At 36.5% G+C, this 27,048-nt stretch overlaps 1 protein-coding gene across 6 annotated transcripts in view; it reads right to left on the reverse strand.

The window, feature by feature from the left end:
* Nucleotides 1-21,800, reverse strand: part of LOC117435574 (protein cordon-bleu) — a 104,113-nt gene extending 82,313 nt beyond the window's left edge. For 4 of the 6 annotated variants that reach the window (XM_059012784.1, XM_059012788.1, XM_059012785.1 and 1 more), the window contains exons 1-2: nucleotides 21,551-21,800; nucleotides 20,922-21,121 (exon numbers count right to left, since the gene is read on the reverse strand). In XM_059012784.1, coding sequence (XP_058868767.1) covers nucleotides 20,922-20,965 — 44 coding nt within the window. In that variant the 5' untranslated portion in view covers nucleotides 20,966-21,121; nucleotides 21,551-21,800. Of the gene's footprint in view, nucleotides 1-20,921; nucleotides 21,122-21,266; nucleotides 21,485-21,550 lie in introns of those variants that run through there. The other 2 variants (XM_059012790.1, XM_059012783.1) reach the window with 2 other exon arrangements.
* Between the last annotated feature and the right edge of the window lie 5,248 nt (nucleotides 21,801-27,048).

Here is a 27,048-nt window from a genome sequence, read left to right on the forward strand (position 1 = left end):
TAAGGTAAAAACCTTTACTTTAATAAATGCAGACCTTAAAAATATGTATCAGCGTTTATTTTACCAGCATAAAGATGACCATAAATTGACCCCGGTGTTTTACTCCCTAATCTACCTTACACCAACCCACCACTAATCAGGAAGAGAAACCGGATTATAAAACATAATGTTTAGAAAGAATGTGGACAGCACAGCAAAGAGTAAACAAAACAAATCCCTGTCAAATCTGCTGTAACATTCTACTAATTACTGGTAGTAATAAAATTAAACAAAGAATGACACAGGCTAAAATCCAAGCCTTATTATCTGGTCTGGGATCATCAATGAAATATCTCCACAAAAGCAAGCCCTCATTTAATTTCAGAAAATCATTCTGTTATGGCTGTCCCTTCAGTGGGGTTTATGCACACAGAACAATCACTTCTTTATTGGACTGTGTTTGTAAAGAGTCTTTTCTTTGATAAAAGGCCCCATTTAAAAAAAAAAAAACTTTCAGGTCCTTCAGCTTTTCTTTTTTTTGTTTTAGAACTAACATTCAGTACAGAGTTCTTAGCGATGAAAATGAAAATATATTCATAAATAAAGGGAATTGTTCATTTTATATCTCTGCTTTTTATGTATAATGACCTGGTATGACGCTGTTGTGTTAACAGTATTGTAAACCTGAAGCAGAAACATAACCCAGATTAAGGATTCTTGTAACATGTTACATCGGGGCATATTATCAGTGTGTTTACTGTACAGATTTGGCATTCATGTAGGTGATGAAATCAAATAGTATATTCTTAGTATTCACCACAATACTAAGAGATCCTTTCTGCTTCTCTTTACTATCAGATTAAATGACTGCAAATATTTGTAAAAGTAAACAGTAACAGTGCTTGTATGAATATGGCTTAGAAAAGTTCACTAAATTTGCTGCAAATTGATGAAGTTTAAAACTTTGGGATGAAGGACTGCCCCCTACACACATTACACCATCCGATTCTGGCCTATTACTCCTCTATTCATTCGCATCCACCTGTGTCCCCCAACTCTACCCTTGCTGCTACACCTTGGTACTATCTGTTATGCATTTCTCTACATTGCATAATCATCAGTAAAAAAAGTAATTACTGTGGGGGTTTGTCCTGCTCTACTAAACTGAATTTGAGTCTGCTGCTTGGATTAAAAACCAGTCCGGTACAATTACAAATCTAACACGATTCACTAATACTCTAGTATTTATACAGCATGTTGCTTTTTATTGATTTATTTTTGTCTTAATACCACATGTTGCTCCTTTGATGGATTTGATTGGGAGGTGGCAGCTATTTATAATAGCTGGATGTTTTACAGAACTCCAGTGATTAAGGAACATCAGGGGTTGAAATGCCAACTGGACAATGTAACAGAAAACATCTATAAAATAGATAAAGGTACTGCATGTGGATAAAATTGTATATCTCTTTTAATGTTGACAACAGAAAATATGGGATCATGTCTTCTACACACAGGATAATATTACCTGTCTCTTGGTCTACTTTTAAGGGAAGCCAGGTGGTGTTTTTAAAATATAGTGCATGATTAAAATGTAAATTAAACATTCAGAGGTTTCATTCATCTAATTTCTTCTCTCTCTCCCCGGGGCAGTTTATAAACTGGTGTCCTGAAATGGCATGCAAATTATGCACTGAACATGACTATCTGAATATCTTTGTTCCATGTTTGTCAGCCTGACAAGTGTGCTTTTTTTTATTACACATTGAACTTCCATTTTGTAGGAATGCTTTTTTGTATAACAAGGGAGCCGTTCAAGTATTACATCATCACTGGAAGGGGCTGGGGATTGCTTTCTTACTATAAGCGAGGCTCTGATGACATGATTAAAATGCTCAATTGACCTAGCAAAAATGGTAAAGTTTACTTGATGATGTAGTATTTCAGCGTCCCCAAGGAATACATCACAAGACAGTCAACATGCATTGTAAAAGATATCATAGGTTATTGGAAACCATTTTAAGTGAACACATTTTAATTGTGAAAACAAATGGCTTTATCTACACTAGTGAATTGTTGGCAAGCACTGGAAGCTTGCAGCAGAGAGCATAAGATTCAGTTTAGGGACATTTTGAAATCCCAGTATACTGTTTAACTTTTTTATATATACTTACTGTATGGATATATACTGATGCCCAAAAGAAACACAACACTCAGGTCTAGTGGATTTAATCAAATATTTTAAACATAGATATCAAACAAAATCACAGAAAATGTGAAACAAAAATGCAGATCAAATATGGGATGGGTGTGCGTAAACACTACTTATGCTGAAAGAAGTACTCATCTCAAATTGTGGTGTTAGCTAAATATGTTACTAGCTGCTTTAAAATATTCTGCAGTGTTGTAGACAGCTCTTTGGTTAGTCTTATTATGCACTGCGCCCAGTTGACATAGTCTAGGAATAGAACAATGTAACTCCTTTAATGTGCTCCACTAAGGTCTTTATCTTCTGCTCACACAGTGTACAAAGCAGAACTACAGTGCTGAAATCTGCTTTCACTGTCACTGGGAGAATCATGGTCTTCACATAGCAACCTATATTTACACTGAAGAGATTTTCTTTCTATTTTGAAACAGCTGCAAATGTATGATGGAAGTGGCACGCGAAACTGAATAACCCAGACGTATCCAAGGATATTTGACTCCCCGTAGGCATTTGTTTGCAGTTACTAGGCATTCGGCTTCTTAATTCAGCATCTGCCTTTCCTCTCGGGTTTCAAGCCTTTTGGCGGCCAAGCCCCACCCTTGCAAAGATCTGAAGGAGTAATAACTCAGCTCTATTTTAATAGACTCCTATTGCCCCCTTATTAGAAGTTCCTGACACTATGAAAATGACAATCAGCCAACTCTGAACTCCTATAGCTCTGCATTACAGCTTTTGCGGCACACATTTGAAGGTTATTTTTTGGAATGCATTTTTAAAACAGCTGTTAATTTTTGGGGGGTTGTGTTTGTGTTACAGGACTGGTAAAATAGAAAAAATTGTGGCAGTTCATAAGTTGTACAGTGAATAGTAAAATGTGTTTTTTTACATTTTGTTTTCATCGATTGCACATCCTAACTAATTAAACTACACTGTATGGATTGTTCCATATTAAAGAGCAAATAGTATGTTTACACAAATAATCCAATTAATCTGCTTCAGTAAAGTTATTTAATTAAATTATAAACATAACCTGTTATTTCACATACAGTACCCCCTCCTGGGTGATCCTTCATCCCAGGTACACTTTATAATGACTTGTTGCTAAGACACAACTTCACTGATGGTACTGCATTCTAAAGTGCACCCACACTGATCACACACCCATACTACGTGATTAGCCAGTGCTCACCAACAAGCAGTTTCAAATGAATCAGACATTTAGAAACTGTTTCTGCCATAAATATACAGTATCTCATTTTCTCTCTATTTACATCTCATATCAGATGCCAATCTCTAAATAAGATGGACTAGAAAAATACATTTACTAAAAAAAAAATCTAAATTTCCATGCAGGCAAAGTAGTTCAGCACTGCCTTTCAAAGCATCAAAATGTATTTTCCACTGCCACGTATTGCATATTTGCATACACTTTAGATATAATACTATTATGTAAAATATCAAACATCCCATTTATATGCCTGACTGTACACTATGTGATTAAAAAAAAAAAGTGTCCAACTTTATAGAAACAAATACCTGTTTATTGTTTTCTATTGAGCTATTTAGAGTACTGCTTCAGTTACATATTCAGAGTGCTTTATAATGTATTAGAGCACACGATCAGTATGTTATCACCCACTGAATGGAGGTTATCAGTATTTATCAGTCCGATTTTAATGAGGCAGTAGGCAGTAGACATGTTTCATAGCTTACATAACAAAACAGAAAGTCTGCAAATAGAGAATATAGAATCCATGTAAAAAAGGTTCTTAGAAGCACCTGAAAAGGTTCTCTGCCCACAGTGGTAAAGCAAGGTTCTAATGAGAGCTTTTACTTCTAGAGTGTAGGCATTATTAAAAGAACGTTGGAGGATATTAAGAAAAGATGGAACGATATTCCAAGGCACACGAAAGAAAAGTCTCATACAGTGAGGGCTCATCCTCCACTGTTATCTTAGGAATGCCTGAAAAGGTTCTTCTTGTGCAGTTTCAGAATATACCAGCAGGTTTAGCAGGTCATTATCAGCCATTGGTGCTTACAGTTAGTTAGTAGATAACATTATTATTTATTTCTTAGCAGATGCCCTTATCCAGGGCGACTTACAAGATATCACATTATTTTTACATACAATTACCCATGTATACAGCTGGGTTTTTACTGGAGCAATCTAGGTAAAGTACCTTGCTCAATGGTACAGCAGCAGTGTCCCCCACCTGGGATTGAACCCACAACCCTCCGGTCAAGAGTCCAGAGCCCTAACCACTACTCTAAACTGCTGCCACACTACAAAGGGGTCAGAGGCCAAAGCTTGTCTTTGCATTATTATCAAATATGTTGCTATTTCTACTGAATAATACAAAAGCCACTGTATTCTGTTATCTTTACATCGACAGGTTTTGTCATTAGTTAAGATGCAAATATTAACCAATTGAAGTTATGCCTACAGTACCTGCTATATTATACTGTGTGTCAACAGAGATAATCCTCTCTCACACAAGACTTTATAAACATTTTTTAATCCAATTAAAAAATCCAGATCTATAGCAATTTCTCTAGAGAGCAGTAACTGAAATAATAATTAACACTGTGCTTAATCCCACAGTGAAAGCAGGCATTCACAGTATTCTCCAATGGCACATGTAGTCCCTGTCTGTATTTACTAGTACAAAGCATAAAACAAGCACCAGCACTGAAGAGCTACAGTATATATGGTCAGATCAATTTTGCTAACACTAATTTAAAATTACCATAAACTCCTAAAAAAAAAAAAAAAAGAATCTGCGATCAAATCTTTAGTCGATTAATCGGTCAGATTAATCTGCTAATCGGAACAGCCCTAATACATACATACATATATATATATATATATATATATATATATATATATATATATATATATATATATATATATATATATATATATATATAATAGCGTGTACAGCGGTATTGGCGCTATGCTTTAGTCTTCTCCCCTCAAACACTCAGTCTTCTCCCCTCAAACACAGTCTCCTCCCCTCAAACACTCAGTCTTCTCCCCTCAATCACAGTCTCCTCCCCTCAAACATTCAGTCTCCTCCAATCAAACACTCGGTCTTCTCCCCTCAAACACTCAGTCTTCTCCCCTCAAACAGTTCAGCAATATGTTCAGCAACAATACAGCTGCATACGAACAGTCTTCAGTTTAACTACGACTTATATCTTCTTAAAGTCTTATGCAGTTACAACTCTCCTATTTCTTATGTTTGTCTGTATTTCTTACTCTATGTATGATTTTAAAGCATGTCTGTATGGTGTATATGGTCGAAAAACTGTACTTGCTCTAGCTACAAACTAACTGCATCATCTGTCCCTCTGTCCTTTTCTTTTTTTTACCGTTTTCTTTCCAACTCTAATTTAACAATACTGCCTGAACCACTATTGTTAAATACCAGAATGCCATATTACAAATAATACATTCTGTAGGCATTACTAAGATAACGGTGGAGGATGAGCCCTCATTGTATGAGACTTTTCTTTCGTGCGCTTGGAATATCGTTCCATCTTTTCTCTCTCATTAGAACCTTGCTTTACCACTGTGGGCAGAGAACCTTTTCAGGTGCTTCTAAGAACCTTTTTTACATGGATTCTATATTCTCTATTTGCAGACTTTCTGTTTTGTCATGTAAGCTATGAAACATGTATTGAAAATTGGAGTTTGCCAAACAATACGGTACCGACTTGATCAGAAGGGTTAAAAAATGAGCTATTTGCAAAATGTTATTAAATGTTTTTTTGTCCTTGAAAGCGATGTCTACTTCTTGCTGCAGACAAGTCTCCCACATCACCTTGCTTTTTATATAGCCTACTGTCTGACTGCGGCAAATTAACGTCTGCTTTTTAGAGTTCTTAAAATAATAATGCAAAAATTACCGGCAGCTTTAATAAATTAGACAGAATATTTAATAGACCTCATTTGCAAAATCCCCTCCCAATTTTAGCCGTTTCGTTCAGAAACGCCCAAGAATTACATATGCATATACAGAATTACATATGCACCAAGGGCTAAAGCGCACAGAGACATTGCCCCGCAATTCATGTCTTAATTGCGTGTTTATGCCATTGCGTGTGTTTTATAAATCCCATCCAAGAATTCAGAACCCTCAGTGCCTGTTTTACAGTCGTAAAACATGCGCAAACCTTTTATAAATCTGGGCCTCAGTCTTCTCCCCTCAACAGTTCTCTTTTCTTCAAACGCTCGGTCTTCTCTCCTCAAACAAAGGAGCTGGCTCTCCTTTTATAGCATGTTGCTGGGCTTAATTGATCCTCAATTAATCAATTAAGCACAGCCACATTCTGCACCAATATTTGGCAGAGATGAGACTTTAACCCCATCCTTGGCAAAAGATTCAAAATACATTATTTTTATTCACACAGCTACAAAACCCACACCATTTACCTGTACAGGGCTTTTGCACTGTCACAATCCTCTGATAACGATTTGGACAAAGGTGAACTGGAATCAAACAGAGTATCAACTGGATTAAAACAAGAAACAAAAAGTGTATTAAAAAGATCAGCTATGTAAGCTGGAGAGTTTGCTGAGACTTGCCCATCTGACATACAACAATACTGCACCTGAACTGCAGTAATCCTTCATTCATGCAGTTTCAAAACAGTCCTCATCAGTTGGGTAGGTAACAAATGATTTACACAGTGTAGCAAATACTTTAATCATTCATTTAACTCCTGCTGTCTAGTGGTATTAGTTGGGTTTCAGAGAGGGACAAAAATTCCACACAGACTGTCCTTATTAGAATTTAATAACCTTGTTAATACAGCTATGGATAAAAGATGCTTTGCTGTTTGAAATATGTGTTGATCAGCCAAAAGGATTTAGCCTGTTGTCCTTGCTGGCTTATACAGTGAAGATAACCTATATTACAAGAGAAGTGCTGTTTTACAAGGCTATCTATCTGGTTCATTTTGTGTGTGTGGTGTTGCTTCTAAATTATGGGTGGTTATTTATTTAAATTTCTATTAACCATTTCTCAACTGATTTAAAGTTAATAATCCACAGCTTTATTCTGGTAACCAAATTACTACCATGAATGAAAGCTTGGATTTTAATCTTATTGTCCAATGGTCTACATATAAAAAAACAGAGTAGCATTGTGAACTGGTTCACCAACTGAACATATAAACAGCACACATTAGCTATTTTAAGTCATGCCTTCATGAGAACCTTGTAGTGGTGAGGCAACATTTGAACTGGGCATTTGATTTGATTTCCATTACATGAGAGTAGGTGTTAAAACTTCATGCTGATATTGGACTCAGCTCTCGCCAAGATAAGCACCAACACAGCTTATTTTACTCTAAACTAACGTGATCCATCTGCGTTTCCTTCCATCTGATGATGTAAATATCCTTCTGCCTGGTGTTGATGGCTGAAGTGTAATGTTGGCTCCAGGGATCAGCCTATTTTGCCTCCTTGGCACATCAGCACACACAACGGCTGCAGTTCTGGCTCCAGGGATCAACTACAGTGTGGCCTCCCTAGCGCATCAGCATGACAACCGTCTGGACTGAGCTGAGTAGGGTATTTCTCTGGGGTCTTCAAGTGGGCACCTTCTATCCTTGGTGTTTCGTTGACTAGCCCACGACACCTTAAGAGGGCTCGACAGTGATTCTGTTGTCCCAGCATCACGCCCCTCCATCCCCCACTCAGCTAAGCCCAACTTACCTTCCTTTATTATTGAATTGTGGTTTGTCACACTTGAGAATTATTGTATTTCTTGTTCTTATTGTATGACTTATATTGTAACACTTGAATGTATTTGTATTTGCTTGCGATTGTAAGTCGCCCTGGATAAGGGCGTCTGCTAAGAAATAAATAATAATAATAATAAATAAATAATAATAATAATCAACATTGCTTTTTCTCTACGATGCTTGAGGTCCCCAACCAGAATCTTTTCGTCTCAACCAGAGCCAGTTGCTGCTCCTCTCTGCTGCTTCAGATAAGTTCTTCACTATGCGTCACAACTCTTGACCGCTTCAGCAGCCAGTTGAGAGTATCAAAGTTTCTTCCTTTCATATACCTCATCCACAGCATCCTCCCATAGCACTGTTAACTCTATCAGGTGAACAAGGCGTGCTGATCCAGACCACAAGATAATATCAGGTCGAAGGTACTCTCAGGTGGGAAAATAAGCTGTTGTTCAACGTCTGCCAGCATTTTCTGGTCTCCAGCAGCTTCCAGTTGTCCTAGACGAGTTTTGGTTTTAATACCTTTTCTTGGTGGTTGCTCCCCTGGACATAGGAATGTTGTTCTTCGTGTGTCATATATTGCTGGAATTGGTGGCAAACTGTTGGTCATGTGCTGCGCTTGTCTTCCAATGCTAAGGCCAAACATCGCAGCACCTGGTCATGACGCCAAGTAAACCATCCCTGGCTAAGACCCACCTTACATCCTGTCAAAATTAGTCTTAATGTAGAGTAGCATGGTGAACTGGTTCACCAACTGAATAGATAAACAGCACACATTAGCTATTTTAAGTCATACCTTCACGAGAACCTTGCAGTGGTGAACTGGGTATTTGTAATTGAGTAGGAAAACAAAAATCATCTCTGGACCAATATTGCTAACTAAACAATAAGCAAAGAAGAAGAAGAAGAAGAAGAAGAAGAAGAAGAAGAAGAAGAAGAAGAAGAAGGTTGGGAACAGTTTGCCCCAGAGCAGATTCTAATTGTTTCTCTGTCCTTGTGTTTTAGCTGCTTACCTGCTAAACTATTCCATGTTTATTATATAGATTACAATTGTTTAGCTGAGTACAATACTCTGCAGTTCCAGTGCCACTAAACTACAGTCTAAAAATAATTTACAACCATTTAAGTCTATACTACCTTGGTAAAATAATGATTACATTTATTGGACTCACTGTTAACATCAAAAAATATACCAAGGACACCGTTAAAAAAACATCTGATAAGATAGGCACTGAAAATGTTGTTTGTCATCACATGGGGATTTATGGTGTCACGAGAACCTTCTCACATGGGATGAGGATGAAAAACACTTTAAAAACATTAAATTAAACCTTTCGTTGCATATTTACTGTAACCTTTGAAACAAAACGTAATGGAGTACAGCTTGTGTCTCAAGTAACTCAAGTTTGCCCATCTCAGCTTGATCCCCACCCTCGCAGCCCCCTACTCACTCCCCCGCCCCACCAAGTATGCCATAGTTAACATCAACTGACAACTGCTTCTCGGAATAGCCAGTCCAGAGTGAATAATTACAGTGACTCACTGTCCCAGTCACGGCAGTAAGATAGTTTTACACGTTGTCACCCCAGACTGTGCTGGGGCTGTTGATATAAACAGAGAACTTGGGTTTAGACCAGGGGCGCCCAATTTATTCAATGAAATAATTACCTACAGGAAAGGGTGGAGGTTTAATTATTCATTTAGAACATGGCTGGAACAAAGAGCTAACTTTGCCCACCCCTGGTTTAGACTGCCCCACTGCCTAGCATTTATTTACAATTCCCAGACTATTTTATTTTTGTAGGGTCTGGTTTCTATCAAAGAGTAAGTCATTTACACTACTGCATGATTCCTGTATATGCAGGTTTCCCATCTGTAATGATAATGTGTACCAGTGACAGTGACTTAGAATATTATTGTTGCAAATTAGCAGTGCTATCTGAACTCTTGTACAGTACTTGGAGTCCCCACACACCTACAAATGTTATTGTTGCTCATGAGCTACTGTATTTAGATAACAGTGCACTAGCAAAATCAGGGACTAATCAGGGCAGCAGTGTGGAGTATTGGTTATGGCTCTGGACTCTTGACCAGAGGGTCGTGGTTTCAATCCCAGGTGGGGGACACTGCTGCTGTACCCTTGAGCAAGGTACTTTACCTAGATTGCTCCAGTAAAACCCCAACTGTATAAGTGGGTAATTGTATGTAAAAAATAATGTGTAAAAAATAATGTAATTGTATGTAAAAATAATAATGTGATAAATTGTAACAATTGTAAGTCGCCCTGGATAAGGGCATCCGCTAAGAAATGAATTATATAAATTAATTATAATATCACAGACCGGTAAGACCTTTTCTTGCAGTAAAAAAAAAATCCCTTATACGCAATTGCTATATAAAGCAGTTTTTGATGAAGGAAGAATAATAATAATTTATAGCTCAGTATTTGAATATGCAGGCTATGTGGTCAAATGAACTGGTAAAAGGACTGCATAACCTAGTTGTGAAGCCCTGCACATCCACTCACTCGCTGTACAACCAATTCTGGATAGTAAGTCACTTGCTCTTTTCATGTTCAGACCAGCCCAAGCTGTTAAAATGAAATGCACAAGTAGGAAAATGAATCCAAAATGGAATTATGAGGTGGTGTTTTTTGTTGTCAAGCACAGTAAAGTAAAGACTACCAGGAGTGGCTACAGTATATGTCTTCGAGAAGATTAACCATATCAGTGTAGATGGTAGAAGAGACTTTCAGCGACTTGAAAAATAATCCACAACAGTAACACACGCTATGTATATTAGTAGAGTGTACTTATTGGAACACTCCCACGCCCCACCCCCGACCCTGTGTGGGTATATGGAATATCCATGGCTCTGGTAAAATGCTAACCCCTACATATTTTCCTGTCTGTGAGCTCAAATGAGAGAGATGGTATTTGTCTCAATGCTCATTTAATCCTTTCCCTTTTAAATCAACAAGTGCCAGCTGTTGAAAACTACTGTAACGTTGGGTGAAAATAAGGAGCCAGATGACCGCAGCAAGATCTTGTTCGCTAAAGAGAAGACTTTATTCAGCAAGTGTCAGCACACAACAACACAGTCCACAGCAGCGTGCAAGCTGCACTTTATACAGCAAAACCCAGCGAAAACATGTAACCTTTAGACATAACAAGACATACAATGTAGACGTAACAAGACATGTTATTGGACCCCACAAATCGAATGAGGGACACACAACATGATTGGACAATATTCACAAGCTCACTGGGGTCACGACTCGATCACGCTCCCACACACCCCACAGCTGCACTTGCTCACATGCACAGGCACTCAGGACAGACAAAAGATGGAGCAGCGACACAAAACGATACAACATAACACTTCGTACAGATCTCAACACAATCTATTGTTCTTCTGGGTTTACTACAGACAAAGTGTGATAACAAATTTAATTTAATTTAATGTGGGATTTTTTTTTTTTTTTAATAATTAAACCATAACATTGTCCTAAGTGTATTAAATTCTAAAATACAAGCATGATCAAATTTACATCATCAAATTTACCCTGTTTAAGTGTAATATTGTAAGTATATATTCCCGTTTTACTGTATAGCAGTGATATTTTTTATACAGTTAACTGAGCATGTGCATCGCGGTAAACGGGCATGGTCACGATGTCAGGAACGTGAATGCTTTCAATATATTCCTGCACTAAAATGGCTGCAAAAAAGGAAATTGACAGACTTTGCATTAAGATACTTTAAAGGATTATCATATAAAATCCTTATGACTGTAGCATAATGCATTTTACTGCCAGTAGTCATATTTTATAGTAAGAACTGGGATCGCAGATCACCAACCTACTTAAGTGCATACTCCATTTAAGTGTATAAATATTCATGAAAAACAGGTTATACACTTAAGCAGGTTATACTGTACCAAAATACCCCTAAAGAATATTTTGCTTAAGTGTCCTTACCAACATCCATCACAACTGAATAACCAGTTATCTAGAAATATGATCAAATTACGTTTTCATGCCCAGAGAATTGATTCTTTTGTAGTTGATTGTTTTTAACCTAGTGCCAAACTCAGTCGGGCTTAGAGAAATCAATGGTTCTGAACATATTCGCTTGAATCTGATTAAACCCCAACCCATTTCCAGCACAAAACTGTTGTATGCAGAATATATGGAGGATATGGGAATCGGCTACTCAAAAAAAGTAACTTGAATCTGATTAGATTGTGCATATAAACAGGGCAGGCTAATGCCTCACATACAGGACAGCAATCTCTTCTGTATACTGCATAATGCAAACCGAACATACAATAATATCCAGTATCTAACTATAAATTAATGGAGCTTTTAAAGCTTTTAAATATCAGAACAGAAAATAGGAGGCACTTTTTTACACAGAGAATTGTGAGGGTCTGGAACCAACTCCCCAGTAATGTTGTTGAAGCTGACACCCTGGGATCCTTCAAGAAGCTGCTTGATGAGATTCTGGGATCAATAAGCTACTAACAACCAAACGAGCAAGATGGGCTGAATGGCCTCCTCTTGTTTGTAAACTTTCTTATGTTCTTATGTTCTTTGAATATTGAGAAACTAGTTGCAATAACAGATTCAAATTGCAGATTCCAAATTTGTCAAGCCACTGTGTAACTGAACTCGTTGTGAAGGAACTGCTACATTTCTGATTAGCAAGTGAGGATGAAATTATTTGTAATCTGCTACACCCTCCAATCCCCCGACACAGAAAGATCCACAGAATGCATTGCACATGAGAGCTGGAATTGTAATTGCTTATTTGCAGAAATTATGATAGGCCGAGACATGCCTTGGTATGGCATTTTCTTGTTTCGTGTTAAACTCCAGCCTCTGCAATCAGTTTTGCAAAGATGCCCAATTAATAAAAGAGCAGCCATATCTAGATATCTGGGAAGGTTTACAATTTTCTCAACAATGTTTTAAAAGGGGCAATCTGTCCATGTTCAGTGAAGTGTAACTCTTTGGTTTGCGCTTGCTTGCTCTTGTGCAAACAAGGCTGGTGATTGATCACAATGAGGGTTAATATAACCTCCACAATTACAAAAGCTGTAACATTAGTACAACGGCTTAGTAAAAGATTTACAGAGAAAGTGAATAACTTTTAAAAGTAAGATTTAAATGGCTTCAAAAGTACAGTTCCATGCATAATTTGTTAATTTCACTGATGTCATTAGAAAGTGCTTTGAATTGTAAACGAAAATGCAGTGTGATGCTTTTCTAAGGCCTACCACTTTATTATTATTATTATTATTATTATTATTATTATTATTATTATTATTATTTACTAAACTCTAACATGCACAGCATAGTGTAACAATATAATCAATCAAGTGTAGTATGTGAATGTTGTTTTAATGTACATAACCTTGAACCTACAAAGTCAGCTTTGGTAAAACTGCTGGCCTACAAAACAAAATAACCTTGCTTATGTTTTTAATTTATTTCACACACATAATATACAATATTCAATACCTTAATATGATTATTTATTTGCAGCGCGTTGACCAAACAAATAATAACAGAAACAAGTATACTTATATATAGCAATTGTTTCTTTACTCTTAATACCGCTCTCCTTGCTCGCTCTCCCGTACTCTCCGCTTTAGCGCAGACAGCTGGAGGCTTTTATATTCTGGCCGAGGGGTTAACTAGCTGTTAATTATTTTATTACCCCTCGGCCACAGTCTGCACGAATTTAGTAAGGATGCGTGACTGTCAGCTAGTTAAATAATCAGTAGCTGATCAGTCACGTGTCCTCACAAGGTTTTTAAAATACAAATAATAACAAATAACAATCGGCTTTCGCCGTAATATAAAACATAAATCATAATATAAATAAATAACAAACAAAGGGGTGGGACTCTCCGCCACACAGTGTGGAATGTGGCTGGGTCTTAATAGAATAACTGACCATAAATTAAGATCCAGCCACATGGTATAAAAAGGGAAGATAATTTGTTTGGAGGTGGGAGTTGAGAGGAGTATATGAGTATAAGAGTATAAGAGTATATGGGCTGTGTTTCGCAGCTGTCTTAGTGAAGGCCAATGCCCAGTCTAAGCAGCAGTGTTTTTGTTTATTTTGGCCCCTGTGCCTTGTTTCTTTATTTTTGTTAATTTTCGCTAAAAAATATGCGCTTCAGTGCTTTAACTGCAGCTTTCTGTGTCTGAGTCTCTCTCCTGCCAGTAACCAGCCTTGCCTGTGATGCTACCCTTTCACAATACTGTACATGCCAGAACACTATTACTGGTCACCCAAATTAAAGTATTTCAGCTCTTGCTAAAATGTACATGATTTTATACCTCCTATGCTTTTAAGAGCTCAAGTTTTTTTGAGGGTAAGAGATTTCCAGCTGCAATTTGTAATTTCAGTATAATGCCTGCCAATGGTTTCAACCAATGCAACATCGCATTTGTGACACCTGAAAAAGCTCATATGTGTTGCATTATATAGCTGGTTCTGTTATAAACTTTGTTTTAGATTGTTTTAGGAAACCGTCCACGTGCAAATTTTCATCTAATTCAGATGAGCAGTTCTCAAGATATACCCTTCATTATAACAACCAAGCAAAAGTACATTAACACTATTCCTCACATTGGATGAGGCATTCTCAAAATGTAGCTAAAAATTTAAATAAGACATATGCATATGCAATACAATATGGGCTAGATTTTCAAAACTTAGTAAGTGGATTCTAAGTAAATATGCAAAATGTTATTTATGTATTTTTTAGGTGCTTTTTGATACTCAGTGTAAGTTATCAAGCTTTAAAAATCAAGATCGTAATCCCTTAGCAGGAAATATTAAATATCAAAGCACTCAATTTGTATATTTTCTCCAAGGCCATTTTAAATTGTGTTATTCTTACTGTAGATCACTGCTTTTGATGTATGATTCTCCTTATCAGTTGATGTTGCAGAGTACCAGACTTTTCTCTGCCTTTTCACAAACAAATAAATCTACTAACCGTGGCTTTGCTGACTTAAAAAAAACAACCAGCAAACAATGTCTTTCTGCTGGTTTGTTACTATTGCCATTTTAAAAAGCAAGTCTCTCTTTTTGTTGCAGCATTTTATAAGGGGAGGGATAGTGTACCATAAATCTCTCTAAAGAGGACGTAACTTATGAGGGGGCATGTGAGCAGTAATACTAAACTTGAATTTGGACCTGAAGAAAAAACCTATGTCTCTCTTTTCTGCCTGCCAAATGTCTTCCAAAGAGATAGCTTCCTTGCAAATAATGACTAACAATACAAGCCTAGAAGTGAAATTGAACAGAATAGTAGCCACAACAAACATTGGTTCCCCAACCCATATTTCTAGAATGTATCATGATAACAAAAGCAAACTTCTTTGTTTTTACTTTAAATGTTTATTCTGAAGGTACACTTGTTTCTAACCAAAACATTTCACATGTACAGTACTACAAAGAAACAGCCTAGTAAGAGAAAAGATTAAATATATAACATCTTCAAAAAAAATTAAGCTTGGCTCAACTGGAGTAACTTGAACAACCATTTTAAATATGGTGGGGGTGTGGAGGAGGGGAAATAAACCCCACTCCTACCTGTTTAATATAGTACAGCAAACATGTATATTAAACAGGTAATAAAATACATCTTAGAAACATGGAGAAGGTATCCTTAATAATAATGATAATGGCCTGATAATGATACAGAGTTCAAATAAATTACATCTCTGTATTCAGACCAATCTTTGGTTCTTTAACAAGAACAAGAACACTTTCTGTTTTTTTACTTTGTCCAGGCTATAGAGTTCCAGTAGTTTTTCTACACCCTTTGTTACAGCTATATTGCTAACTAGTACAGTAAATGTGTATTTGATTGTTTATTATGCATTAGACTCATTTACATTTTTAATATTTCATGTATTGCATGTTTATCTCTCCTGTTTAGCACAAACTCGAAGCAGCATTAAAATGCAATTAACACGTTCAAATGTTTAATGTGTAATAAATCTCCTCCTCGTGGTTGATAAGTTAATAATACTTTAGTTGAATGGTAAGATGGTGTCTTTGTATGGTTTGCGGTTTGCCTTCAGCCATTACATTCAATGGGCTGAGTTGCCAATTCATTACAAATTCAGATTAAAACAGCAAAGTGTTCCCTCAAAACACAAAAACTTTTGCTACTGTAGATCAATGAGCAAACTCATTTGCAAGCACACATTGGTGTGATCTGCTGTGTTAGGCAAACCCCCTTCTAGTTGTTAATTATTTTTATCATGATAGATTTATTTACATGTTTCTACAAAGTGTTTGTAAAATATGTTGCGCATATTATTATTATTATTATTATTATTATTATTATTATTATTATTATTATTAAATATGTAAGCTACCTGAATGACAGCAGTTGCAAACCTCAAAAACCCATTACATAATGTTAATTATGTGAGACAAAGTAGTGTAACGATAGCATTTAACAGTGTCACAATACAATTATGATTATAAATCCAGGCACTTTCAGACAGGTATTGTACACCCATGGGACTGATAAAAGGGGGTACAATGCAGTCCATTTCAGGAACTACCATATTAAAAAAGAAGTAGTGCCTGTATCCTTAAAAAATGACCACAATAAAAATAACGCAGTGTAATGAAGCATAGTGAAAGCATGGTAAAGCAGAGGTAAGTATTGTAAAGCCCAGATAGGTATAATAAATCATCTTTAAAAACATGTCAAACTATGGTAAACTAAATGCTAAATGAGTATAACCCATGGGAAAACTGCTACAGTAATTTACTGTGCAGCTTTACCATGATCACTTTTATAAGTGTCTACATAACAGTTTATGTTTTTTTAAACAACTAATTACTATAGCAAATGCCATGTTGAGACTGAATAGCATAAGCATACAGCATTTGGAATGCAGGTCAACTCCTGGTCTAAAATAACTGCAATAAATCATGACCTTAACTAGTTACCATTCAATACAGTGTATTTCCTTGGATTCTGGCAGTTAATCTGCATACACATGTTTTTTTTTTCCATATGTGTTTGCAGTGGCATTGGAATAGGTGTTCCGGAACATTCCAGCTCGACTACACCATACATAATTCCCCCCAACCCCCCCATTTTTTTATGTGCTCGTTTGTGGTTGTATTTGTTTAACCTTATTGCAGACTGCTAAGTATCTTGGTTTCCCAGAAAAGAACATCCTCCACTCTTCAAATATAGACACATTTTTTTAATGAGCAAAACGTTCCAAATGTGCACTAGTACCCCAAAAGTTATCAATTTTTCTGCCAGGGCAGACTGTCTGAATGAGATATTTGTTCTTCTTTTTACACCCAAAAACGGGTTTCTGCAATGGTGATTGCCAAGACTCAAATCACACTGAGTTCTGTATCTTTTTTGGCTCTCCCTTTGTTTGCATGGCTCACAAAGCAACACCAAGATCAACTGCAGCTGTGCTTTGCAAGTCACATGACCAATAAATGACATTTTCTGCTGCTCATTTCAACAGAGTCCAGTAGGGAAACAAATGGGTCTGTTTCCAGGTACAGGAGAACAATGATTCTGCATCTAGTCACACACTACAACTTGAAAACAGCAGCGAGCACGGAAATAATTAAAATGAGACTAAACAAGGCATATTTTACTGCACTTTATTGCACATTGCATACAGTGATAAAGAGGTACTCTTGTTTAAACCCAAACTTAAGTAAGTAGCTTTACTTACACAGACTCTGATTGCACCAAATGTTAGACTACCTAATACTGCGCCCTGCAAATTTACAATGTTACCCCCAGGGCACAAAGTGTCATACTAAGCCAGTTGCCTGGGTAGTTCAATCCAATCCCCAAGCCTCTGCACTGACCGATATACAAAGCAGCTTTAAACCGTGTTTATGGCCACAGTCGTAGGATGCACTTTTGCTGTCTTCTTCATCAGCATTTTTACTAAATAAAATGTGTTAGCCTTCTTAAAGTAGTAGGCCAACCGTAGTTTGTAATATAACTCCCTAATGTTCTCTTCATTTCATCACAAGGATGACTGACTGAAATTAGACAATTGTGCTGGAGATGTGTGTGACTCTTGACTCTGCAAACATTTAAAATACAGGCCGGAGACTCTAAGTGTACCATCAAAATTGGTATGTAGGGACTCGGACACTGATTTTTTTGTTCCTAGTGCCTGTTCAATGGAAAGACTAATTTGATTTCCCCACAGAAAATAGATTGCATCACTGGTGCCCAGGAACCGAAATTAGACTGGTCAGGCGTCATATAAGCCTTTTCATAACAAACCAGTAAAGATTCTGAAGTTAATTCTTAAGTCAAGGTTCTGCCTATAGAGAAAAGTACAGGAACGGTGTCCCGGAATGTTCCAGCTTGAATACACAGTGAATAGTACTCTGTCAGACACAGATAACAATAGGACAACACCTTGAATCTCTGGTGTTCCTATTATTGTTTAGACTAGGGGTTGTAATCAATTAATGATTACTCAATTAATCATACCTGTAAGATTTTGTCGATTAAAAAATAACTGACCAATTAATCTTGTCTATCAAAAAACTGGCTGGTGGGTACTTTTAAGACCTTGGCAAAAGGGCAACTGGGAGGTATACCTAATATTTCATAATATCTCATAATGAAGAAAAAAAAGACTGCAACATGCAACATTTGTTCATTGGTGCTTTCCTTTCACGGTAGTACAACATGTTTGTCATATAATCTCAGTCGCAATGTATTTCTTTCAAACAGTATCAGAAAATGAACAACAATATCATACTTTTTTCTGCAGCTAACTAAAATAAAATAGCACTCAATACATTACATTACTCTTCAGCTAACTAAAATAAAATAGCACTCAATACATTACATTACTCTTCATCCAATGTAAATAAAAAACTTTGTTAGTCTGAAACTTGAAAGCTTACAGTATACCAAAAACAGCCATTCAAATCTAAATGAATACTTCAAATGACTCACTTTGGCTAACTTTCAATTGGTAAGCAAATATGAAACAAATATTTTCAAACTGTCAAATTGCATGTCAGTAAATTCATGTATATTTAACCTCGGAGAAATGTCCTCACACTGCAGCAGTACTCAAACTTTTATTTCTCAGTCATTTATTCGTCTAATTACTAGTTAGTTTAGCAGTCTCCGCTAGCACGCAGCAGAAACGCCAATCAACTGAGGCAGCGTTTGTGCGCAATGCATCATGGGTGATTTCAGTGTGAAATTGCTCAATCGTGATACCATTTCTGATGTCTAGGGTCTCAATACTATACTAATATTTTCTATTTGAACATTGGGAAATATCCCCTCCTGTCCTGAACTCAAAGGCACCAATCTGAATGAAATGAATGTTTATTTTTAATTGTATTACTATATGTAACTTAGATAGAATAATCTTCATGCATGCACCAGCTACAGAACCAACTACCCCCCCCCCCCCCACACCACACACACACACTATTGAAACCAAAGTCACACCGCTGGTATTACTTGTAATTGTCTTTCAATAATATTAGAAAACTGACTGTATATTAGAGTTAATCACGACATAGAGCATATGTTTCAAATGCATTTCTTCATCATCTTTGTTCTGTTTATAATTATGACAGCTGACACATGTTTGTGTTTAGAAGTCACAGACCAGTTAAAAACAGCCACAAATGACTACCTTTTGTAATTCTAATATTTTTATATCTCTAATTGTTTGTTACATGATCTTCAGAACTTGAATGCAACAGGAGAAAACACTGTTTTTCTGAAGGCATACAATATATACATTAGTGGCTGATAAATACAGTGCTCAGCTAATGCCAAAGAGAAAATTATACTGATTCTTATTAGGACCTTTAATCTGCCTGTAAACCCAAAGCACCCAGTCAGCACAAAAATCAGCACAATTATTTCACACCCTGTTGTAGATATCAAAATGCTGTGCAAACAAAAGGTTGTTTCTAAACATAAATGAACTGATGAGGGTGTGGGGGAAAGACATCCTTCTCATAAAACAGGTGCAGTAAACTGATGGATAAACAACCCAAAGTAAAATGAAAGGGATGTATGCAGTTAGTGCAGTTGTTAAAATATCCCTAGTAAACAAATAACAATGGTCAACACTTTGGAGACCTACAGTAATACAATGACAAAAACCTCTCATCAATGTTTAGGAGTGGATATTCAATACCCGCTAACACCATCGTTTGCCAGATGGCAGATGCTATTTATCTGCTTTTGTTCACAAAGTACATTTAAATTAATCTTGGCCTGTGTGCCCTAAACACCCCCACTTGCTGCAACAGACACACCAGTAGCAGTTCAGTATAGGACAACCCCTTGAGGGGATAATACATGAACGTGTGGAATTGATATAGTGTGTTACATTTAAACATGCTGGAGTCTGTTGTCCTGCTTTATAGCTCATCCTCTCTATGAACACAGGGTAAGTTAGGCATCTTGTTCATATCTGTAAGTTACAGGTTACTGGGGACAATGACATGCGGTGAGTCTGGGTATGTCCCTCCTCCTGAACCTGGGTTTCAAAACTCAAATGAGCCATACAACTGACTTAACATGTAAACAGCCACAGTTTTCTTTAACCTTAGTATGCTGGCACATATACTTGGATACAATTATTTTCACATATCCAAAACTCGACCACTGCAGTTGCCACATTACTTCTTTATTTAAAAACTATTGTAGATACACTTTTATTTAAAGCCATTCTTATTTTGGTTGTTCCATTTCAGTGGACAATGCTGCAGTTGTTACCCGAGTACTAGTAGCCTAAGTGTACATTATTAAGTCCGGTAAATACTAAAGTGTAACTTAAAATGGAATTCACTGCAAAAGTCTTGTCGCCACACTATCTGTAATATTTACCAAATTAATACATACATACACACATAAATAAATAAATAAATAAATAAATAAATAAATACATTCTTACCCGGTTGGTGGTTTTGCGACTGTGTTGACTCCGACGTTCTCCATCCTCTCTCAATTTAACGTCTATGGATTGTCCCAAAAATGTTGTAACTATTCACTTTTAAATGTAATATTTTCTGTTTTTATAGTGAATCCACTCTAGAAACACACTGGAAGGAACTTCGATATGTAGTAATCCGTGAAGATTTACACCTTGAAATGCTGTATGAAAGAAAGGCAAAAAAACACCGTTGAACATTATCTCCAATATACTGGTATATAAATTGGCCTTGAAGTTCAATGGGAACAATTAGCAGCCTTAACTAGTCGGCCTATGTTCTGTATAAAAAATAAACTCAACACTTACTTGTGTACCTCGTTTGTCAGAAGCCTATGAATAGTGATCGGTGTTATATAAACTTTCAGCTCATGACCAAAGAAAGAGCCAACCGCTAGCGTACACTTTCAACTTGTCTATCTATTCCCTCGCAGGTGTTTTAACTAAATGTTGAATTGGCTTTATGCGCATATGGAAATGACAGCAAACTCCGCGACACTGTCCTGCATTGGGTACAGCAACATACAGTACAAACACACACTGAAGTCACAGCGCAACAAGAGAAACACATTTAGAATTCCACTAATACTCACGTGTCTTAACTGCCGTCGTAAATTTGTATTTCTCATTTCTAGACTATTCCAACAAAAGCGATAACCTGTAAACAGTTCAATCGCCCTCCTTTCTGTCGTTCCTCTACTTTTATCCATAACCCGCCTTTGTCAGCACTCCCGTGTCAATCACGCCCCAAAGGGAATTCATTAAAGCATACTGCTAGGAGGACAAGCCTGAGAGTCGCACACACTTTGGTGCTCCCACACAAACATAGCAACAGCCTGTCTAAGGGTAGTGAAGCAAGCAGTGGTGCTGAAAAAAAACAGCCAGTTGAAGAGCTCACGTTCCAGTGTCGAACTCGGTACACTACATCTGAATTCGCAATTCATTATTCTGGCTCAATTAATTAAGTATTTAATAAACAAATAAACTAGCAACTGAACAATGGACATCTGTACTAGAGTAACCAGGGGATTCTGTGCTTGCAGCAGCATTTTCTTTACAATGAGAGTGTGCTGGAAACGTGTACAGTGTGTACAGTATAGTAGGCTACAATGTTTACACTGTAGTTGGGTATCATGACATTAGTGCCATAATGTAGCATCTTAAGCAAGTAAGGGAGCAAAAACAATTTGCTGATGTTACCTACAGTATCAGAGGTTTTGGAAACTAGATATGCCATCCATGTCTAAAACTCAAATTCTTGAGACAATGTATTCTAAAAGGAAAATGTGTATCCCTGAATAGATATTGAACCCATCTTCAAATTCATGAAAAATATTTCAATAAGTGATCATTAAAACCCACAAATGCAGCCCTCGTACCACAGATATGATCTAATTACAGCAAATGCAATACAATATGTGGCCTCAAAAATGTGTTTCTGCCAAGACCGGTGCAACATTCAACTAAATCCAAACATGTCCTAGTATTGAAACATATTCATCTTAACATAACTACAGTATTTAACATTCTTATTTTATAGCTTTTAAAAATATGTTTTCTTTATTTTGGCAAGATGTGTGAAAGAGAATGACAAGAAAAGACAAGGAAGTGAAACAGCAACAGGTTTATAAGGATTTAGAGGGTTAATACAGTATCTTCCAGAAACTGGAGACCAACCTTCAAGCTCTGCTTATCAAGTAATTTACTATTTACTACATGCAAACACCAGTAGCCTTTAAAAAAAAAAGCCTAACCCCAAAACCTCACAATATTAAACACAAAGAAACATCTATCATGTGTGTGATGTTATTATAACTAAGCCTGGGTTTAATTCTAATTGTGGCACCACTATCTATAGTGGTATACTAACCTAGGGTTATGTTTTAATTATGGCCCTGCTACTGTACCCTTATAGCAGCTTAAAAAATATATACATACTGTATATCATAGTTATCACTTTTTTTCTTATTAGGTAATTTTCACAATCAGCTATGACACAATCATTAAAATGTAATAGAAGGGACAATAACAAAAACAAGAACTCTAATAAAGATAATTGGCCATTTTATAGTTTTTTTCATCTTTATTGCAGCTGTAACTATTTTAGAGCTAACAGTCTTCCCATCAGATAAAATAGCGAGATAGTTGCCTCCAGGTATTCTTGATGTGTGCTCTAGTTAAAGATATTACATGACAAGTGCTTTGGTCATTCATTCATTTAGAATGGTCCTACTCTGAGTTTGTCCAACCGAATCAGGCAGTGACAGCAGGTTGCTACGCTATGCACCAAAAACTCTTTCTTTAGTTACAAAGTGCTGCCATTCATATGCTTCATCTTACAGTACATGTAACCAAAACACAGTCTTTAACTAAAGTTTTAAAAGGTCCACCATTACCGAAATGCATCTGTACAAAGTGTGTTATTGGCCATTTTGGAGAGACTTAGAGCAAACCAGATTGTAACTGACAGTCAAGATGAATGCAGGTTTTCAGTCAAAGAAGCAGCCTAGATTTATGTTAGGTAAGCTGTTACGTTGGGTTCTAATTTGAGTGTTGTTGTTTTCAAAGGTAAGATTATACTTGCTGACTAATTTAGAAGACGTCGCTAGTTTCATGTTACACCTATGCTTTTGAATGGCAGCAATATAGATTGTTTTTTCTTTTCTTAACAGGGATACCATAGAGTTTAAACAATGTAGCTGCAAAGTATTTTGTTTAAAAAAAAAAATGACTTTTTTATTTATTTATTTTTTTAATTCTGAGTGGTTTCAATTGCAAACAATGTGTTTGTTTCTAATCAGTTTTATTTTTTGTCTCTTGTCATGTTATTATTATTAATTGTCATAAACACCCTTGGCTAAGAGATAACTGGGGAAGGTGGAAACCCTATAGAGCTTAACAAAAAAATAAGGGCGCCAAGTGGTAATTGCAAATGCAGTGCCAGGGAAGGTGGAAAAAAGTGGAGATGTTTAAAGTTATGCATGCCAAAGTACTAAACTAAATTAGAAACTAAAAACAGGTGCAATGTTATTTGAAGGAACCTTTTCTGAAATCGAAATGAGGATTCATTTAGTCAGGAATTACAGCTGTTAAATGCTGCTGTGATGGATAAGGCTGACCCCTGCTGATGAGATGAGGTATAAGAATAAACAACACATTCATCCCATAGTCTTTCTATACAGAGGTTAAGAAGTTTGCTTGGTAAGAGTAGTTAAAAAGCAACACAATAAAAAAAAATGCTTTATAGAACGTAACAGAATGCATGTGAAAGATCTGTAAATAGGTTAGGTATTCAAGTTTACATGGTGTAAAATGTAATACATTCATAAGCCCTTGTGCTGCGCCTCGGAAAACTGATCACATTGTTAACTGTGTCACTGAGAAATGAAGAATTCCTCTCATGTTTGTTGCTATGTTACTCACTGAGAGCCAGCTGCTGTGCTGCCTTCACCCAGAGTTTAGACAGATACAGACCTGTGGTTTGCTCTTGTATGTGGATTTCTATTACTTTAGTTTATAAATTGTACTCCCAGTTACTGGCATTTATAAAAACAAATACATTGTCAATTCATATTGTTTCTGTATATGTATGTTTGTCCTTTGGGGCACCATTCTATCTATTTGTCATAACTGGGGTAAATCGCTTAATTAATTAGCTTACTTAAACCGAGCGTGCTTCTAGAAAAAAAGAAGAAGAAAACACCCCTGTGAGTTACGTGTTAGGCAAAAATAGATTTGTTGATCTCTTCAGTTTGACACAATATTACAAATATGACCTTTGGAACTTTGCTGTACATGCATTTATGACTAATAAATACCCATATGATTGTATCTAGTGTGAACAAAGTGCAAGTAATTGTGATACGGTTTACAATAATAGGGTTATTATAGCTAATAATGAGACTGCGCTACCCTTATTAAACTAATAAACAAAAAACAAACAAACAAAAATGTTATTTAAAATACAAATTTAAACAAACCAGAAAGTCAAAGCAGCAGTGCCACACAATTGTGTTCAATTTGATACTAAAAACAACCCCCCCTTGCCTTGGAGTCTGTTCACCACATTCTTCCATAGTGTAAATCTCCAGGATATGGCTTAGGCAGAAAGCAGACAGTCTTGTTTCTTTACATTCCACAGTGGTTTGGATTTAGTTAGGAGAACAAGCTTACTCCCCATCAAAACCTGCTTGCCGGCATTTCACCCTGTAAGCCTGTAGACTATAGACAGTACAGTGGACAAACTAGGAATGTATTAATTCATATTCAAACTATGTATATCTCAGGAAACAAAACAGAACAAGCAATTGCCTTTCTTCTTCTTATTATTTATTTCTTAGCAGATTTACAATTGTTACGAGATATCACATTATTTTTACATACAATTACATTATTTTTTACATACAATTACCCATATATACAGTTGGGTTTTTACTGGAGCAATCTAGGTAAAGTACCTTGCTCAAGGGTACAGCAGCAGTGTCCCCCACCTGGGATTGAACCCACGACCCTCCGGTCAAGAGTCCAGAGCCCTAACCACTACTCCACACTGCTGCACAAGAAATGTACAATTCTGGCTGTTCATACAGTACTGGTCAAAGTTATTTCTGTTATGATAAGAAACACTTTACTCATGACATCTCCTTATTATAACTTAAGACTACTTACATTAAAAGCCCCAAAAAACAATGGTTGAAATGTGAAAAAGGAAAATATTTTTCCATGGCCACTAGGTGGAGTTGTAGGCTTGCAACACAAACATACTGTGTTATCAAATGATCTGACTGTGAGCATTCTTATTTAAATAATGCAGATGTTTCTGGTATGTTTTATTCATATTATAACTAAAAATGCTGACATGGAAGATCAATTGGCTTGCAGATTGTATTATTTTTCTTTATATAATGCATTATATCATGGTCCAGTGGTTAAAGAAAGGGGCTTGTTACCAGGAGGTTCCAGGTTCAATCCCAGCTCAGCCACTGACTCACTGTGTGTGGCCCTGAGCAAGTCACTTAACCTCCTTGTGCTCTGTCCTTCACAAGAGATGTAAAACCAAGGTCTTATTGTACAAGTAAGTGACTCTACAGCAGTGTTGTGATGGATAGTTCACCCTCTAGGCTCTGTACGTCACTTTAGATAGAAGCGTCTGTTAAATAACTTAATAATATAATTGCAAGTTACCTATCATTCACGGCTGCTCTCCAGGGTGCTGAACCAGCCAGGTGACATGTGCGGGACACCACTTTGATCCCTGGGGGAATAGGCTGAAAGAGAGAAAACTGTACTCATATTTGTGCTTGCTTGCTGAAAAAAAACGCCACCAGGAATGGTCTCACCTGTTATTGTGGACAATAACTTTGTTGTGCACTCAGATTTATCAATGTGTTATTAACAATGTTGATGGTTAATAACAATGAATAGCAATTTATTACAATAATGTTTAAATTACACATTATTATAGTTAATGTCTTGTAGTGTTTATAACATCCTTTATAGCACCTTTATAAATGTGTTACTGATTATTCCTAACTGACCCTTAAACTAAAGTCTTACCAACTAGTGCAGTGTAACTGGTGCTTTTGTAGGGTGGAAATTAAGGTATAGTGCAATATAGTCTGAAACAGTAGAATCACTGGGCCAGGTGTAACTTAAGACTGAGGTTTAAGGAGGGTGGTTGAGACCACACACAGACAGGAGGCCAGGCTGGACAGTGAATCAGCATTAACTACCAGAATTGACTTTTACAGTATATAAATGACTGTGGGCAGGCTTTTAAGGGTTTGGTTTAAGCTGACTCATACATTTCTCATAAACTCCTTTAATTTTAAATACACCCTCCTACAGTACTTACAGTATAATGCTTTTAGCTATAATGATATTAAGTAGCAAAAACATGTTTAATCTACCTGCAATGATTTAGATGAGCATGTGAAAAGATTTATGCTGTCAGTGATATGTTAATATACAAAATGTCTTTAGCCTTTTTATACAGAGAACTCTGTTTTAAGTGTAGTTGACACTCCCCTTATGGGGCTAACCAAAGCAATATAAGCATCCAACTGTAATTCCTATATTCAAATAGTAAAAG

Source organism: Acipenser ruthenus, chromosome 3, assembly GCF_902713425.1.
Source record: "Acipenser ruthenus chromosome 3, fAciRut3.2 maternal haplotype, whole genome shotgun sequence".
NCBI classification, from domain to species: domain Eukaryota; kingdom Metazoa; phylum Chordata; class Actinopteri; order Acipenseriformes; family Acipenseridae; genus Acipenser; species Acipenser ruthenus.